Source organism: Monopterus albus, unplaced genomic scaffold (assembly GCF_001952655.1).
Source record: "Monopterus albus unplaced genomic scaffold, M_albus_1.0 scaffold23.1, whole genome shotgun sequence".
Taxonomy (NCBI): domain Eukaryota; kingdom Metazoa; phylum Chordata; class Actinopteri; order Synbranchiformes; family Synbranchidae; genus Monopterus; species Monopterus albus.
The window spans coordinates 3335598-3354929 of NW_018127903.1; the positions used below are offsets into that span (position 1 = coordinate 3335598).

At 42.1% G+C, this 19332-nt stretch overlaps 2 protein-coding genes across 2 annotated transcripts in view; one reads left to right on the plus strand and one right to left on the minus strand.

Moving 5' to 3' along the window:
- Window positions 1–6254, plus strand: part of dnajb5 (DnaJ heat shock protein family (Hsp40) member B5) — a 10418-nt gene extending 4164 nt beyond the window's left edge. The window contains exons 4-5 of the mRNA XM_020594607.1: window positions 6–70; window positions 4197–6254. Coding sequence (XP_020450263.1) covers window positions 6–70; window positions 4197–4430 — 299 coding nt within the window. The 3' untranslated portion in view covers window positions 4431–6254. The remainder of the gene's footprint in view (window positions 1–5; window positions 71–4196) is intronic.
- Window positions 6255–10009: 3755 nt separating this feature from the next.
- The window catches only part of vcp (valosin containing protein), a 19553-nt gene continuing 10230 nt past the window's right edge, over window positions 10010–19332 (minus strand). Inside the window, exons 2-17 of the mRNA XM_020594421.1 lie at window positions 17137–17248; window positions 16810–16982; window positions 16578–16720; window positions 16327–16457; window positions 16100–16231; window positions 14865–14967; window positions 14281–14414; window positions 13943–14078; window positions 13474–13586; window positions 12916–13080; window positions 12672–12794; window positions 12353–12565; window positions 11862–12170; window positions 11141–11310; window positions 10889–11035; window positions 10010–10552 (exon numbers count right to left, since the gene is read on the minus strand). Coding sequence (XP_020450077.1) covers window positions 10447–10552; window positions 10889–11035; window positions 11141–11310; window positions 11862–12170; window positions 12353–12565; window positions 12672–12794; window positions 12916–13080; window positions 13474–13586; window positions 13943–14078; window positions 14281–14414; window positions 14865–14967; window positions 16100–16231; window positions 16327–16457; window positions 16578–16720; window positions 16810–16982; window positions 17137–17248 — 2410 coding nt within the window. The 3' untranslated portion in view covers window positions 10010–10446. The remainder of the gene's footprint in view (window positions 10553–10888; window positions 11036–11140; window positions 11311–11861; window positions 12171–12352; window positions 12566–12671; window positions 12795–12915; window positions 13081–13473; window positions 13587–13942; window positions 14079–14280; window positions 14415–14864; window positions 14968–16099; window positions 16232–16326; window positions 16458–16577; window positions 16721–16809; window positions 16983–17136; window positions 17249–19332) is intronic.

Consider the following 19332-nt stretch of genomic DNA (forward strand, 5'->3'; position numbering starts at 1 on the left):
CAAAGGGCACACCCACTTCAAGAGAGATGGTTCCAATATAATTTTTAACTGCAAGATCAGTCTAAAAGAGGTGCGTCTGCCCATTTTCACCTAACTTCTCTCTCTTCTGTCTTGATATCTGCTTGTCTGTCTTCAGTTCTTCCTTTTTGTCATGGTTCCGAACAATATCAAACATATTGAGGAGTGAGTGTGTTACTGGAGGTCAGGATCGGTGAAAGTAAATCTCTGTCACTGAGGTGTGAAAGAAGCACCAGGAACGTGGTGTTCTTGTGTGACCAGGACAGAGCCATCATCCTCACGTGTTCTGTGCTGCTGTATAAATATATAAAGCTACACATAGCTATAAGCATGCACAGAAGTGCACACACTCTTCCATCTTCAAGTGTATTTGCTTATTTAAAGATGGATTGTAGTGTGAGAGTGGTGACAGTCCAGGCTATTACTGTGACTGACATGACATTTAATTACTGTAGCTGCTCCTACAAGGGCAGTGGGTCCAGCACCACTCTGCTCTGCCTGTGAATTACACAAACATTAATGTTTCTTATAGCACTGCCACTGACCTGCACTCCACATGATTGGTGTTCTCAAAGAGTTGGAGATGTCGGGGGAGTTGTTTGTACTCTACTCAAGCCTATTTGACCAGTTTCCTCTAATGCACAGCACAGAATGTCATAAGCCACTTACAGTAAGTAACAGTGAAACACTGGAAAACAAGGGTGCCTGCCTGCACACTGCCTAGGTAAAAGAACAGCCTAATTAATGAGCATGCATTAGGGTTTGTTGAGTCGCATTAAGCAGGAGGTGGCACTTGATCAAACCTGCACAATAATGAGGCATGCACTGCAGACCTAGCACAGCTCTTATAGCAGCCAGACAAAAGACTTGAATCTGATGCAGCTAAAGAGGGGATGGGGTAGTGCATGCGGATGGAGATGGGTGGTATCTGGGGAATATTATGGAAGTGGGTCAGATGATTCAGTTTCCAAAGCAAATAAGAGCTCATGTTCTACTCGCTCTCTCTGCTCTGTTTCCCTGAAGATGTGATGTTGAATGCTGCAGTGAAAACGGCACCAGCTACATGCTGCACCCCCTGACAACCTGCCACATATATTTTGGCACATGTTAATCAGTGTACCAATAGATAATGTAACCTGGCAAACAAAATTATTGTTTCCATTACCAAAGAAGTGTTCATTCTAAAGTATAAAAACAGAAGTGGAACGCTAAGGCAGATGATAAATGGCTCTTGAGCAGATAGTTATTTGGTCATATTTTGACAGCTGTATGATTCCCCTGCTATTTGGACACTCAGTTTTGTTTCCTGCCTGACACATGCCCTGATGAGCAACTTCATTTAGTGCTGCTGAGCTCGTCCGACCGTGCTGTCATCTGCTGGGAGACACCGCTAGAGGCAACTTGCAGCCCTGCAGTGTCTCCACTGTGACAGTGATTTCCCTGAAACCAACCTATATACCTCTATCTATAGGTTGGCTCTTTTTGGCATTAATAATGTCTCTGCAGTGTGCTGCCTGATATTTCCTGTGGCTCTACATTTCTAGCTCCTGTCACCACTGTACTCAGCTCAGCAGCAAATCCCACACCCAGACACATGCAGGTGCTAACTGTAGCTGCTGGGCTCTAGGAGCTAAGTGGGCAGCTCAGCTATCATTAAACAGGCAAATATACTGTTTTCAGTGATGATATAGGATGTTGAACATCTGGAATTATGTGCATTTTTAGCAGGGCATCAGTATTTAGAACAAGCATGAGTTAGGAGTATAGACTGAATTGACAGTCCACAGTCTTAAAGAGGACACTTTGGATTGTGAGGATACTTTTAGCTGATCATTACAGCCCTAAAGAAACAGAAACCTCAGCTGAATGTATGGGTCCAGGTAGTTAATACAAGTTTACAGAGCATACTTAGAAACATAGCAAAATCAAAGTGTATGTTTGTGTCAGTTTCTAGAGCTATGTTGTCTGAGCTGAGGCTTACACAGTCAGTGGATCAGATCAACTGATGGTGTGTCTCGAGTGTCATGGCAACCTGTCTGTGTAAGACTTTTGTTAGTGAATGGAACTGTTCATAACAAGAGGATGAGCTGCTCCATCACAGTCACAGGCGAAATCACCCTGTAATGGAGAGTGTGCAGTGGTTAACAGGAGGCTGATGCCATGGCTGAAGAACTCTCTTTCATCTGAAGCAGCTGTGCTTCTAGCCTGAACTTCAGCTGTGCACATGTCCATCCCTGTTTGTTAAAAACCCACCAGACAAGACAAGAAAATGTAATGACATGGGCTGGGTCTTACAGGTTAATCACGCGCCAGTACAGGCATGATCATTATTACTTTATTTGGGGTTTGTTTCTTGAAATTAATAGTGCGAAGAGTTGGTATGTTTTGGGGAAAAAACTGAAATGTTTTGAGTAGTATATAGTGTAGTGAATGCAATCAAAGACGTTGCTAAGCATAGGTTCTCAGCAAGACTGTTTTTAAATAGAATATTCTCATTTTAACCAGCCAACTCTTGGCATCTTCTGCCTTTTGTACATGCCGTTATCCAATTTCTTTGGTCACATTTACGGACATCACTACAGTTAAACTTAACATTTAACACTGTATGTTAATTGTAGATTATTTTTTTCTACTGTTGTAGCAATGTTTTTGAGCCATGCCACCAGTGTGATGCTAGGGATGGCAGTGTCAGGTGTTGGTTCACCACTGTGGTCCAGATCGTAAAATCCCAACAGCAGAAACTTCTGGCTCAGCTTCACCCACTGTCAAGGTGCACAGTCAAGGAAAAAACAAAGTGCAAAGCAAAAAGTCCAGCAACACTTGCAGTGTTTTGAACCAGAAGACCAACAGGTCAGGGCCCAAGGAAGGCTTCATGCTGAAACGTGTTGGTCTTCTTATTAAAGTTGCTCAAAACACTGCAAGTGTTGCTGGACTTTTTGTTTTCCTGTAAAATCACAACAGTCAGTCAATGATTATCATGACATTTGGCATAGATACCCGCTTTTCAAAGACGATGAATGCTAACAACTTTGGTGACTTGTCATCTAGCAGGTGAAAGTTTCCACTTAATTGGTGAAAATATCTCAACATTTGTGGATTGGCACAAAACACGGTAGACAAATTATGCTTCCTGGATGATACAGTGGTGTTGGCGATCCTCTAATGGCTCCATAAGTTTCACATTTGTTGTTTTGAGTGAAATGTTGCCAAGAAATTTTGTTAAACACATTCAAGTTTCCCTCTGCATGAATTATAATAACCTCAGCCTGAGCTGCAACTGTGTTTATGACTAATTAGCTCATGTAAAAATGTCAATACGCTATACTAAGCTTTTTAACAATGTATTTACTATATAACCTAACTATGAACTATAGGTCACCCACAATGGCTCCTCATCTTCCACACCTTTATGGTATTTAGTCACTGATCTTTTCTAACAGTTGCCTACACATGTAGTTCATTGTACAGGAACAGTTTATTAGGCTATTCATCATGAGTTTCATTCACAGAGTTGTCTATTTAAATAGTTCTTGGTGTTTAGCACTAATCTGGCGAATTATGGTCACTGGAAAGCCTGTGAAGTCGTGATAGCTGCAGGTCTCCGTATTTAGTTTAGAGCTCTGTGCACTGACTGGATTCATCAGGCATTCAGATAAGGAGGTGAGGCCTAATGTGTGTGACTGTGTGGGTGTATGTGTGTGCTCTCTCTCTGCCTGTCCTGTCGGCCCATCTGACAAGCTCTGTAACTATTTACGAGCTCAGCCGATTCCTGCCTCACTTCATTAGCCCTGGATATGAGACCGGTGCTAAAATTAGTCCCCTGTGCGATGCGTAGCCTCTCCAACATTAAGACACTTACAGCGCTGCATACCCCCCACACCCACCGAGGCCAGAAAACTTTTCCACTGCCGAGTCCTGTTCCGTCGACCCCCCACTATTGTAGCTGATACTTAAACGATTTGTCATTGAGGCCTGTTTGCTGTCGCGTTCTTTCTCACACACACACACACACAGTGAAACACAAGGAACTTTGACTTATTAGGATGACATACCGAGGCAAGATAAACTAAAGTTTTTTGTTCATGGAAATATTAAGTCATCAGGATATTAATGACTTTGGCATTTCACTCCTACTAAAGACATTAACCCTCTCAATCTCTTCCTGCTTTCCTCTCCAGGCATTGTGTGGCTGCACCGTTAGCATTCCCATGCTGGAAAACCGTGTCATCTCTCTTCCCTGTCATGACATCATCAAGCCAGGGACGGTGAAGCGACTCAGAGGGGAAGGCCTGCCTTTCCCCAAGAACCCGTCACAGCGTGGTGACCTCATCGTGGAGTTTTCAGTCCGTTTTCCTGACAGGATCCCCCCTCAGTCTAGGGAGATTATTAGACAACACCTCCCCCAGTCATAGGGAGACTCACCTCCAACCTCCACCACCACACACTCCAGACCAAACCCAGGAAAACACCCTTAGTACACTTAACCCTCATCCTCTCTTCACTTATATTTTGACCCTTACTGTAGTTCACCTTCCCATGCCCCGTGTTAATACACATGGTTTGTAGGGACTTCACAGTGGAAGGATGATGGAAAGATGAAGGAAGACTGCCAACACAAATGGCAGCATCAGGATGTAATTATTTGTTTTGTCTTTTGGCCCAAGCATACACACACAAGCACCTGAGCAGCGGAGTGGTGCCGAGGACAGGCTCAGCACAATTGTGGCTTTTACCAGAACTTCTTTTCTTAACTCTGTTTTTTACGGATTTATCTGTGTTTTTTATTCTGTCCAACTCTGATCCTCATCTTTTTGTGACAGGATGAAGTGTGGGTTATTTTTTTAAAACAAACATTTTTTCCAGGATTTTCTTTTCCAAAGCAGGTTTCAAATAGGAATATTTAGTATTTTTACCTTGAGTGTACCAGCAGCTTCAGTGTGTTCAGTTCAAACCCCAGATATAGCGTGCAGTAAGTCTCCCACTCTCGTCCTTTCAGTCTAGTAAAGCTTCAACTCCATAGGCTGTTTACTGTTTAGTATGATCTGTCTCCCCTAAAAATCGGTTGTATTCTGTGCTGCGGTGCACTTAGTCCTGCATTACTTCAAATAGTACTAGCATATCTCAGCTGCATTGGAAAATCTGGGAATGACAATCACGTGCTCTTACAACAGTGTAAGCTTGGATAATACAATCTGCACATAATATGGGTGCTTTCCCTTCTGAGCTGTGTGGCTGCTCTGAACTGAATATCTCGGTATCTGAGGAACATTTAGGTGCCTTAGCCCGGTGTCATACCACATATGTGAACACACACGCACAGGTCACACTGTAACATACAGTGTATAACCAGCCATGTTGAGTGCACAAAATACAATGCCCTGCGCTGTGCTAGATGTTACCACTGGGAGCTGGTGATCCTAAAAAAAACATGAAGCAAGCAATGTAAAGTCAGCCACTGTATGGTACTATGTAGAAGCGAGGGCATGTTTTAGGGAGAAATTTGATACAGACTGATGAATTTTGCCAATGCATCCCTGTAAAGTGCCAAACAATTAAAAGTCGGAATTTCCCAGAGAATGTGAGCATGGAGTTGATCTGAACTAAAAGGCTGAGATTTCTCTGGGAAACCCAGCTTTGTTGTGTATATTCTGCTTTCTCTTGTGCCAGTTGAAGGCCATGTCTTGGTGCTACTGTGAGCAGTGCCAAAAAACAGACCACCTTGGTGTCTACCTTTTGGTTTCATAAAATCCCCAGTGTGATTTGATAATTGCTTCTGTCCTTTGTAACATCTGTAGACTTAACTCTCTGTTTTTCCAAGTAGAAAACCTATTTAGGAGACATGTTTTGTAATATTGCTGCAGCTGTTCCGTCTCAGCTGCAGGGGCCTTGGAGCTCTCTTCAGCTTTTCCTTCTGTACTTTACAGCAAAGGTAAAATGTATCTGAGTATGATTTTTACAGACAGCCATAGCAAGTCATATATGTCATGTGTATGGGAAAATGTTTGCGACATGTTGATCAATGCACTTTTTATTACATAAAAGATGCTGACAAAGCAGAGATGATGGGACAGACTTAAATGACTTGTGATCATCCTGCCTCTCAGAGCCTCAGAGGATGCTGGACTGTGGCTACAACCAGAATTGCACATGCTGCTGCTGAAAGGCTCACTGTTACTGCTTATGTGCATTTTACATTATTTATGATCTTTTCAGATTGCAAAGAAATAAACCAAATGTGTGACATTAACAGCTTGTCATTTGAATTCCTCCTTTAAATATTTCTGGTCACCTTGAACATGACTTTGGTGTCATAGCCTGTTTCATTAGAGAGAAGTCCAAAACATCTCTGAAATTTACTTCAGTTCAATTCAGTTTTATTTGTAAAGCACCCAAATCACAAGAAAAGTCATCTCAGGGCACTTTACAAAGTCTACAAAATCACAAGAAAGTATAACATTATAGAGGATAAACCCAACAAATCCCACTGGAGCAAGTGCTTTGGTGACAGCAGGGAGGGAAAACCCCCTTTAATGCAAGAAACCTCCAACAGACCCCAGTTCTTGGGGGGTGGTCTTCTGCCTCAACTGTCTGGGGGGAGTGGAAGGAAAGAAAAACAAGGCAAACACTGGGCACGTTGATGTGGCTAGTGACTGCTCACCAGAAACATAGGGCTCCATAACCAGAGCTACCTGTAGAAAGGGACAGGGACAGAGAGAGAGGACACAGTGACACGTAGTGGTGGCATATAGATGTATGGAGTGAGAGGAGAGGAGAGAAACTCAGAGCATCATGGAGGTCCACCCAGCAGCCTAGGCCTATAGCAGCATAACAAGGGAAGGCTGAGGGTCACCTGAACCAGCTATAAGCTTTATCAAAAAGGAACGTCTTAAGTCTAATCTTAAAGGTAGAGAGGGTGTCCGCCTCCCGAACTGAGACTGGGAGTTGGTTCCATAGGAGAGGAGCTTGATAGCTAAAGGCTCTGCCTCCCATTCTGCTTCTGTGGACTCTAGGAACCACAAGTAAACCTGCACTGTGAGAGCGAAGTGCTCTGTTAGGATGATAAGGCTCTACGAGGTCTTTAAGATACAATGGAGCCTTGTCATTAAGGGCTTTGTATGTTAGGAGAAGGGTTTTAAATTCTATTCTGGATTTTAGAGGGAGCCAGTGGAGAGAAGCTAATAGTTCCTGTCAGTACTCTGGCTGCAGCATTTTGGATTAACTGGAGGCTTTTTATGGAACTATTGGGACATCCTGATAATAAAGAGTTACAGTAGTCCAGCCTAGATAACAAATGCATGGACCAGTTTATCAGTATCACGTTTTTGATTTTGGTGATATTTTACAAGTGAAAGAAGGCAGTTCTAGAGACTTGGCTTATTTGTGATTTAAAGGACATATTCTGGCCAAAAATGACTCCAAGGCTCTACACAGCAGTACTGGAGGCCAGAGCTACAGTATGTCATCTAGAGTAACTATATGATTAGGTAGGTAGGTAGGTAGGTACTTTATTGATCCCTCAATGGGGAAATGTCAGTGTTTCAGCAGCAATAGAGAACAGACAACATAACACCATGAGAACAAGCACCGCACTCATCCTGATAAATAAATTCCAAGTACTCAAAAACAGACAGAATCAAGTATTTGAATAATCAAGAACAGAATTTACATATGTGCATATTAACCATGCATTTTACCCCAGGATTTGAGTATTGCACCTCAGCTGACTATTACATAGTCCCTCATACTTTCACCTAGCTTATCACTGCAGTGATGTATTGTATAGTCTTGCGCTAAAGGAACTGTTCAGAGCCTCTACGGTGTGGTGCAGGGGATGGGAGGGGTCGTGCATGATGGATGTTAGTTTTACCAGCATTCTTCTGGTAAAAGCATTTTCCTCCCCCCGTGACAGTGGGAGGAGGGGCAAGGTCTAGCTGAGGTATGAGCAGCTGCAGCTGCAGGGAGACAACTGACCTGGAGAAGTAAGTCGGGTGGGCTGGCAGGGTGGGGGCTGAGGACTGGGTAGAGTCAAATCTATTAAAAAACAGATTCAGTTTATTTGCCCAAGCCTTGTCCCCCCACGACCTGGTGACCATCTCCACTTTTACCATGACCCGAGATGTGTTTCAGGTCTCTCCACACCTGAGCAATATCAATACTAGCATTGGAATCGATAGTATTGATATTAGGATCGATCCACCCACTCCTGATATACTGTATTTCTCGCTGCACTCCGCTCAGCTCCTCCTTGTCCCCTGAGAAGAAAACCCTCTTCTTCTCATTCAGCAGTGCCTTTAACCCGGGGCTCACCCATGGCTTGTTATTAGGAAAACACCATACTCTCCTGGATGTTACAGTATTTTCCACACAGAAGTTTATGTAATCCGAAACACAGTGTGTGAGGCTGTCTATGTCCTCTCCATGAGGACTGCAGAGGATGTTCCAATCTGTGGTGTGAAAACAGTCCCTCAGGTGCTCAGTTGCTTCCTCTGTCCATACCTTTACTACCCTGAGCTGAGGTGACACTTTTTTTCACCACTGGAGTATATACACTGGAAGTAGGTGAACAAGGTTGTGATCAGAGCAACCTACGTTAGATAGCATATTCATTAAGCTTTCAGAGCCAAGTACAATAACTTCCTTTTTGTAAGAGAGTTTAGAAGTAAGAAATTACAGAATTACAGGTCGTCCAAGCTATGGAGCGTTTTCTTACCGAGTTAGGCATTTTAGTTAATTACACTGTGTTAGCAGATAGTCAGGCCAGATGATCTGTGTTAACACACACCACATGAAACAACTGCAGTGATTGGTGAATAAAGTATCCGAGTATGTGCATTACATGGCAAAGATATAGCAATTAATGAACCAAGGCTCTGAGATGTGCTGCAGTAACATCACACTGTGACTACTGCCATATAGCTGTATCAACTATAAAGCTGGGCTCACGGTGTATATTTCCACTTAAACACACTTGTCGTCTCACTGGGGGGGGGACAAGTCACCATGTCAGGTTGTCCATATGTATGACAGCTATTGTTTTCTGAGAGGATTTTACATATGTAGCTTACACACTCACAACTCCTGCTGCAGTACATAATCCAGTATAAGTGTAATTATCAATTAGGACACATTCATAACAAGTGGACTGGATCCATCTGCATAGAGTTCAATAAATGAACATGTCACATTCTCCAGGGATACCAGAAACGACCTGTGCAGGTCTTATTCAGGTAAGACAAGAAACCTTCCCAAACATCTAGTAATCTCTAAACAAAAGTCTGATGCCTTTCACATCTTGTCATACAACGGAGAAAATAAATTTCAAACCTGGGTTGATAACTTTTTTTTTTTTCTTTTCCATGTGGAATGAATGGCCTACACATAAGTGATTAACTTAAGAAAACAGCTTCAAACATGTTTTTACAGTGACTTCTTTACAGAGACTGGTGAAAAAAAAAATAAAAAGGTATCTTTCCCAATGGACTAGTTTTCTTCTCACTGCTGGAGTGTCACCATGTGGTCAGAAGCGGAACTGACTTTCTGCCCAATGATAACAGTTCTATGGTGCCTACATGCATCACAGAGTGAAGACTGATGAGCAAATGGTCACTGAATGACAGCAGTAGCACTGCTCTATCAATCAGCCCATTTCAGTGTCATGTAGATTACCAATATACAACTGCTGTAAGAAAGTCACTTTCGCTTTTCCCATTTAGGGGTCGCCACAGCAAATCGTCACACTGACGACTCGCATGTTGACATTTGGCACGTGTTTTACGCCGAATGCCCTTCCTGACGCAACCCTGACTCAAACCCGGGCCACAGCGGCGAGAGCGCTGCGCCTTAACCACTGGCCTACCAGGGACGGCACCATTATGCAACTGCTGCACTTATGAAAAACACAGACCGTCCCCTTGGCTTTATGTACCATACAATCACAATGCCCGATTGTGATTACAGCCAAAGAACTCCAATTTTAAGACATTGATACCACTTCAGTTTTGTGAGATTTTATTTTCAACAACATAACCTTGACAAATTTGAAATACCTTATATGCTACTGTTTATTTAAAAAAAAAAAGTCATTTGCAATATGCGGTTCTCTTTTCTCTTATGGTCTAGGATAGATTCCCGTCACTAAAGCCATTCATGGTGGTTGTGATATACATACTGAGAATGAGGCCACTGAATCTCCCACCCCACAAAAAAATCTCTGCATCTGTCACTGACCTTCCATTCCAACATCCCCTAACCCCCACCCACAAAGCCAGGGCAAACCAAGTGGCTACATGCTTTCTCTGAAGAAACTCATACAAAAAAAAAAAAAGAAAATGAACACATGAAAGAAGCACAAAGTCCTAAAAATGTGGAATCTGGTGAGAATTTGTACAGGTGTGATCCCAGCACTAACCACTATGGGGCAGTGCACATTTATCCATAAAGGTCATCGTCATTATCTTCATTGAACACTGGACCACTGCCAGTTCCTCCTGAGCCATGGCTTGTACCACTGCCACCTGCAGCACTGGAGGGAAACCTGAAAGACAAAGAACAAAGTTAGTCACCCATTTTTAAACAGAGGGCTTTATCCTGTGAAATGGCAATTCCTCATACAGTATCTCTGGCAGTTTTAGGCCTTGAGTGTCTGGAGTAGTAACAGTTTTTCATAGTCATTGTGAAAAATTCTTCTCCGATACTGATCAAACAGCTCTTACTGAAATTTGCTCCAGAATGGGCACTTATCAAGTCAGAACATCAGCAAAAAGTTGCAACTTCTACAGAAAGAGTGACATCCCAATTTCATGGGGTCATTCTGCAAAGCTGAAACACACAGCTTCCAATACTAATAATAGGACAAATTTTCAGACAATACCTGAAGCTGCCAAAGCCACGGCTCTGCTGCAGTGTCTGAGCAAACATCTCATATTTGCGAATGTCATTGTCACTGACAGAGCGACGGGCAAATCGCATTGCTTCTTCAAAGTGGTCCTTCCTGATCAGTATCACCCCCTCCCCCCCCCTTTTAAAAAAAAAAAAAAAAAAAAAAAAAGATATAGCACATCAAACAAAGATCTGATGCAGTAGCATGCAGATGCTTGTCCAGATTTCTAGCAAACAAGGGGACACAACAGTACTGACCATAGCTGAGGGGTTGGTCTGCCTCTCCCTCTCTCTGCGGATCTCATTCTCTATGCTCTCTCTGATGGCCAGCTTACACGCCCGCTGGCAGATCTCTGTCAGATCAGCTCCAGAGAAGCCATTGGTCATCTTTGCCAGGAAGTCCAAGTCGACATCCTTTAAAATAATTGCAGGGAAAAAAGAAGTTGTTTAAAGTACCCATGGCATGTTTTCCAATGTTTGCCGCCTTATCTATAATGTTACAATGATGAATTATCACCTTAAACGTGACAGCACGTTGAAAGTGTGGATAAGAGGTCACACAACATTGCCGTTTTGCATTTTTTTTTTTTTTTTTTAATAAAGCTGGATACACACACACAAAAAAAAATTTTTTAAATCCGGCGACCTGTGCCTGCGCTGTGTGTGAAGTCAGGAAACAATGAAAAACATTTTCTTCCCATTTGAAAAGGTAATGTTATTTTATAGGTACACAACAAGAATCTGTTCCCAAACTGCAGCGCTAGCAGCCGACCTCGTTAACATTTAGTGTCATAGCTTTAGTTCCCAACCCAGCAGCCTTTGCTTCAGTCAACCTTTTCGCTCATCAGTCAACGTGATTAAAAACTCAAACCATAAAAAGGCGCAGAAACGGCAAGTGCAATTTTACGATTCATGACAGGAATTAGAAAACCCAAGTTTGCAACTATGAGTAGCAGCAGTGTCACCTTGCTGATGGGGCTCTTGCGAAGGTTAGCCTTCAGGATGCTGATCCTGCTCTTCTCATCAGGCAGAGGGATGTAGATGAGCTGGTCCAGACGACCAGGTCTCAAGATGGCAGGGTCAATGATGTCTGGTCTGTTTGTGGCTCCAATGATGAAGACGTTCTTCTTGCTGGACATTCCATCCATCTCGGTCAAGATCTGGTTAATGACACGGTCAGCTGCTCCGCCACCATCACCAATGCTGCCCCCACGAGCCTTGGCTATGGAGTCCAGTTCGTCAAAGAAGAGAACACATGGAGCTGCTTGACGAGCCTGGAAATGTACAAGGAACATAAAGAATGGTCTTGCAAAACAATTTAGAAATTAATTCTGCAAAGTGAAGTTTGTTGAAAACTTAAGGATGTGTATGATCTGTGGATTAAATGCATAATATACAAAATAAATTTTTGTCTGCACCACAGTTCTGTGACAACACATGCTAAAAACATTCTCACCTTGTCAAAGATCTCTCTGACATTAGCCTCAGACTCTCCAAACCACATGGTGAGCAGCTCAGGTCCTTTGATGGAGATGAAGTTTGCCTGGCACTCATTGGCAATAGCTTTGGCCAGGAGAGTCTTACCGCAGCCAGGGGGACCATAGAACAGCACCCCCTTGGACGGGGTCATGCCAAACTTGAGGAACTTGTCTGGGTGCTCGACCGGGTACTAAATTCACATAGAAGGGAAAACACCATAAGAGACAAAAACCCAGTTTTACAGATTGCGATACCTCAGCTTCAGACATGACCTCACTTCTAAAACAAATTCATACCTGTACCAACTCCTGCAGCTCCCTCTTCACATCATCCAGACCTCCGATATCCTCCCAGGTAATGTTGGGAACCTCAACCACTGTCTCCCTCAGTGCTGATGGGTTGCTCTGGCTCAGGGCCCACTGCAGGAGAGCACAGAGTGTGTTAGTACCGACCCAGAAGGCTTTTGTATACTTGGTGGCTCCTCTTACTTTCACACCAGAGTAAAAAAAAATAATAATAATAATCATTAAAAAGTCTTACCTTGAAGTCATCCATGGTGACAGCAAGAGAGTTCATGACTTCTGCATCAATAGTCTCATCCTCAAGGTCAATCAGGTCCATCTTCTTCCTGATAGCCTGCAGGGCAGCCTCAGAACAGAGGGCAGCCAGATCTGCACCCACGTGTCCATGGGTCTCATTGGCTACCTACATAAGAATACATGGAGCTCAAATTTTTATAGCTATTTCTGCTAGATACCCACAAAAATTCATATAATCTTATATACACACCAATGTGTTGTACATTTATTTATGTACCGCAGGTGCTTACAAACAAACGCATACCAGTGTCATGTGGAACAGCAAATGCAAAGTTTCAACACAGTATGCAAAGCATGCTGGTAGTAATGTAAACTTAGGGCACATTTGATAGTGTTAACTAATCCAAATTAAACAGTTGCAGTGTGTCATATTTACATGGCATTTCGGGTTTTATTTCACTTCAAGTTACAGACAATAACACGGCTCTACCTCTCCTTCACGGAAGAAGCATTCAATGAGGTGTCACATGACTGCTGGAAAATAATCTTAAATACAGACCTGTTCTAAGTCAACATCATCAGCCAGCTTCATGTTCTTTGTGTGAATCTGGAGAATCTCCAATCTGCCGGTAGCATCAGGTATGCCAATGTCCACTTCCCTATCAAAGCGCCCTGAAGACAGCAGAGGATTTAAAAACGCACTTAGTAATTCCAATGACACAAGAACATACCAGACACACCTAAAAGACATTTTTTAAGAGCAACATCAGCACGAATGTTTTGCCTTCTTTTAAACTCTGTGGCAAAAGTAGTAAATTTTCAGATTGTAGATATGAGTTGCATATATTTTACAAATTAAAAATCAATTTCTGACCATGTATCACAAATGGGCAAATAAATAAAATTATACATTTCAAATATTAAATCCAACATTCAAAACCATGATAAATATCCAGTGATGATGCCGAAACTAGAATTGACCCTTTAGATACTTTATCCTCTGAACACATGCTGAAAACAGAACTTACCAAATCTCCTGAGAGCTGGGTCGATGCTGTTGGGTCTGTTGGTGGCAGCCATGACGATGACATGAGCCCTCTGTTTCAAGCCATCCATAAGAGTCAGCAGCTGAGAAACAATGCGCCTCTCCACCTCTCCATGAGTCTACACAAAAAAAAACATTGTTGATATGCAAGTCACATTTTAACTGATTTCACAAAGCCTCTTTCAGCTACATTTTAAAATTTGTATGGCACAAAGACTTTTTGCAATTTCAAAACTTTCTGAAGTCTGGACATTAAAAGCCATTTTACTTGTTTAATAAACAAACTAGCTATCCATATAATTCTTCTCTCTTCCCACTCACCTTCTCTCTCTTAGGAGCAATTGCATCAAGCTCATCAATGAAGATGATGGCAGGTGCATTCTTCTCAGCTTCCTCAAAAGCCTTTCTCAGATTGCTCTCGCTCTCTCCTGCCAGCTTACTCATGATCTCGGGGCCTAAAACATTAAGGTTTCCTTTGAAATCAAAATCTCACATCATATACTACATTCAAATATTAGGTACAAACCACGAGATAAACCCTGTCCTGTCCGACCACTCCAGTAATAGAAACACACTACGACGCCTTATTCCAGGAGACAAAACCCCTCTCCCGTTACAAAAGGATTTTACAATGGTGATTTGCTCTCCCTGCAGCCAACTGTCTTCTTCTTTCATAAGCACAAACACACACAGATCATAAATGTTAAAAAAAATATATCCTGAACTAAATTGGTGTAGGAATTTAATTTTGTGCCTCATAGTATTTCCAAGCAACTTTTGATTTTAATAATATTTCATGTAAACAAGTAAAAAGAGAAAATAGGCAATATTGTCACAGGCAAACCCACTATTGTTGTAAAAGATTAAGAATCTAGCGTGTATAGAACATAAATTAGCGTCCACACCATTAATCAGGAAGAAGAAAGCTCCAGTCTCATTGGCCACAGCTCTGGCAATCAAGGTCTTTCCTGTTCCAGGGGGTCCGTATAGCAGGATTCCACGTGGGGGCTAAGAAGGGGGAAATTCTTTAAATCAGACCCGATTCTAAAATTTAAAAGCATTTTTAATGACAGGTTGAATTTCTCTACACGCCGAGTCAGTCACCTTAATGACATCACTACATGAAGTAAAAGCAAAACCAAAAGCAGTAAATGCACACAGTCATGAGTTTGTGTTTACACTTGTCATTACACACTTGAAATGTTCTGCATACCAAAACACACCAAGTAGAATAACAGCAACATAGGTGTAAGGACAGGAGACTATGTTTGGAGAAAATGTTCGGCGGCTAGAACAGCAGTTGAAACATTTGCTAGTGCTAGTGAACGTGTGGTATTATTAGGAGAACAAATGAAGGGTTGTGTTGGGTATGTGGGTGTAGGCAAAGAGGAGAGTGGTTCTGGGATGCTGGAATCAACTGTTGAGCCTTCTGTGTCATGGGCCCAACTAAACGAATCATCAGTTAGTGAGAGGATGCCCACCTGATGACTCTGTGAACTTGCCTTCATTCCTACACCCACACAGAATGTGTATTTGTGTTAATATACTGTAGTTATTGACTCATTAATAGTGTTTTTTTTTTTGATAATCTTGGTAGAACAGTGTCAGTGGTTGGACAACTGAGTGGACCCGGCTGTCATTACAAGCTAGTTGGGCCAGCCACTGCTTAACTTCAGCAAATACAAAGCAGATGCTGTGTGTCAAGCCACTTATCTGCTCTTTACTTGGGTGAGAATAGGATTCAGGGATGCTTTGTGTTAAGGGTAGGTTAGGTCTGGAAAATGGTGTTGCTTATTGTGGGGCTCTGAAGACTGATGACAGCATAGCCTGACACCCCCCTCTTTGGGGCCAAATGTGTAGACATCATTTAATTTGTATACTGAGCTTCCATATGAATGCTCTCATATTTTGGCACATTTAATTGTGCATTACTGACTGAATAAAGTTAAATATTTGCCACTGGTTATTCCTGCCCAACTATGATTGTAGTACACCCACGGCATAATTCAAAATATTGAGGGTGGGTGCATCTTCTTTTGTAGAAATTCAACCTTAACTTAAAAAAGGTGCTATTTTGATTTTAATTTCAGAAAGTCACTTTAAACTCTACAACACATCTGCTTGATGCAGATGACCTTACCTTGACTCCTATGGCCTTGAACAGTGCAGGGTGTCTAAGAGGCAGCTCCACCATCTCTTTGATCTGAGCTAGTTGCTTCCTCACTCCTCCAATGTCATCATAGCCCACCTCATTGAGGGACTCTTCCTCGTCCTACGTGGTCAAATCCAAGATGTTCAAATTTCACCATGTTTTATTTTTGGTACATATATACACACCCAGGCGCTGTGTGTGTACCAGCTACCCACCTCTCTCCTGATTGGTTCACCCTCACAGTGGATGACTGTATCAGGAGCAACGATGCAGTAAGGGGAGGGATCGGTCTCTACCACCTTGAACTCCACAGCACGCATGCCCCCTCTCACCAGGAAAATGTCACCTTTACAAAGATAAAGACAATAATAACATTATCTCTAAGCTACATGCTCACATACACTGAAACAAATTTCAGCCAGACAAAATAAAACCTGTTTTTCCAGCAATGAAAATTGGTGCTCACCCTTGCGGATTGGCCTGTAAGCTTCTAAGAAGTATGGCTTCAGGTAGACCTCAAACAGGTTGCCAGTAATTCCTTCTACTGTGTCATCCATTGGAAGAACGTGGATCCTTTTTCCATACTTGACATCAGGACATGGCTGAATGCTGAGGGAGATAACAGGAATTTATAAGTTTTTTTTTTTTTTTTAAAGGCAGTAGAATGAAATTGAGACAAGTATGTTTTTTCCCCCCACCTGATGACATCACCCAGACGAACCCTCAGATTGTTCCGGACCACCCTGTTCATGCGAACCTTTTCATCAGAGCAGGTGTCGTCAGACAACACAATGCATACAGTCTCCCGCCGCTTCTTTCCCTTCATCAGAACTGTGTCTCCACGGAAGAGCTGCAGCTCAGCCATTTTGGTCTTAAGACATATTGAAGAAAAAAAAAAAGTTACTTTTTGAATCTCAGCATTTAGAATCTCAAAATAAACACAGCACCCAAACATTCCTGATGCATCACCGACAGGTCACAAGGTTTTGAATTTGTACAGTCATGGTTAAGACCTCAAGGTTTACCTGTGAGAGAGAGACCACACTGTTGTCTTCATTGATGGATTCATCGACAATCAGTCTGTTAGGCCTGTTCTTCTGTTTCAGAATTGCAGTGGCTAGATCATCATTTTTGGATCTATGATAAACAGATAAAAGGTTTTAAGTCCAAGTCTTAGTGTGCAAGTTTCGTACAGCTCCCACTGAAATTAATGATCGTGCTAAAAACAAAAGTGTATAGGAAACCACTTCTACCATGTTCTACAGCAGGATGGTTACTCCATTAATCTACTCATCATGAGCCTGGCTCCTAATGTGTTGCATGACAGTGAAACTTCTCAGAATTTCAGTTTTGGTTTCTAGTATTTGTCTACAGGGGTTTGTAAACAGGGATTCTGTTAAACGTCCTTTGGAGGATGTTTTTCTGTGTTCAAGGGGTCAGTATACTGAATTAATTGATTACTGGGATTATTTTAAATCCATAATGAAACAATTTCAAAAGAGAGGCCTATTTCGGGTACAGGTTCATTATTTTTCCACACATATATACAGTTGCAAGAAAAAGTATTGACATAGTTTGTATGAAAAAAATTGTCATGAAATGTGATCTGATCTTTACGAAAGTCACAAATATCAACAAACACAATATTTCTAAGCTGATAAAACACAGTCGTGATCTTTCATGTCTTTACTGAACACACCTATTAAACTTACAAAGTGATGGTAGAAAAAGCAATAGCAACACTAGGCTTCTAATGTCACTACACATCAAGTGGAGTCAGGCTTGTAGCTGGAAAGAGTCAGAGTCATCTCAAAGACTCTGGACATTCATCAGTCCACAGTTAGACATTCTGTCTGTAAATTGAGACAATTTGGTACTGTGGCTACTACCCATTCAAGTGTGCACCCAGCCAAGATCACTCCAAAGACACAATGCAGAATGCTCAATGAGGTAAAAACAAACCGTAGAGTAACAGCTAAAGACCTGAAGGATTCACTGGAGCTGGTTAACATCTCTGTTCATGAGCCAGCCATACGAAAGCACTGAACAGGTATGGTGACCATACAGGACACCACAGAGGAAGCCATTGCTCCCAAAAAAAAAAAAAAAACACTACCAGTCAAAGACCACCTTCAGACTCCACAACACTACTGAGAAAATGTCCTGTGTACAGATGAAACAAAGGTAGAATTATTTGGAAAGAACACACAGCACTATGTATGGCATAAAAAGAGAACAGCACACCAGCATGAAAACATCATCCCAACAGTTAAGTACGGTGGAGGGAGCAACATGATATGGTGCTGCTTTGTTGTCTCTGGACCAGGACCGCTTGCCATTGTGGAGGGGAAAAAGAATTCCCAAGTTTATCAAGGTGTCCTACAGGAAAATGTTAAGGTGGCTGTCTGCAAGCTGAAGCTCAGAACAAGCTGGGTGATGCAGCAGGACAATGACTATAAACAAAATAAATCTACTGCAGAATGGCTTCAGAGACAGAATCCTCCTTCTGGAGTGGCCCAGTCAAAGCCCAGACCTCAGCCCAATAGAGATGCTGTGAACGACCTCAGGAGAGCTGTTCACACTAGATGACCTAAGAACATGGCTGAGCTGAAGCCCCGTAAGGAAGAATGGTCAAAAATTCCTCCTGTGCAGATCTAATCCACAGCCATAAGAAGCACTTGCTTGAGATTATTTCTGCCAAAGGTGGTTCAGCCACCTATTAAAACACTATTGACATGACTTTTTTTTCAACATCACTTTGTATGTTTAATGTGAGCTCAATAAACACATGAAAGATCATGACTGTTTGTGTTTTTATCAGCAACTGTATCCATGAAACACATACAGTGAAGCTACATGTCACTCCTCATGGACAGTGCAACATTAAGAGAAATGAAAGTGGGAATTTTTTTTTTTATCTGAATCTAAAAACGGAACTAAAAAGGAACACAAACACCACACAGCCTTAAGAGAATACGTGAGCACTTGCATACATTAGCAGCAACAACTTGGATGTAAACAAAGTTCTACTCGTACCCGAGACCTAAATAATCAGGTAAGAAAACTCATAGTACAGTCTGCTTGTATCTATATGTGAAAATGTACAGACTGTATTTTGAACTGCTGAGCGTAAATATTTTTCTCCTGTCCCATTTCAGTACGTTTTTTTAAAGCCCATCTAGGAAAAAAACGCAAATTAACTGACTGTGAATACTGAGCAT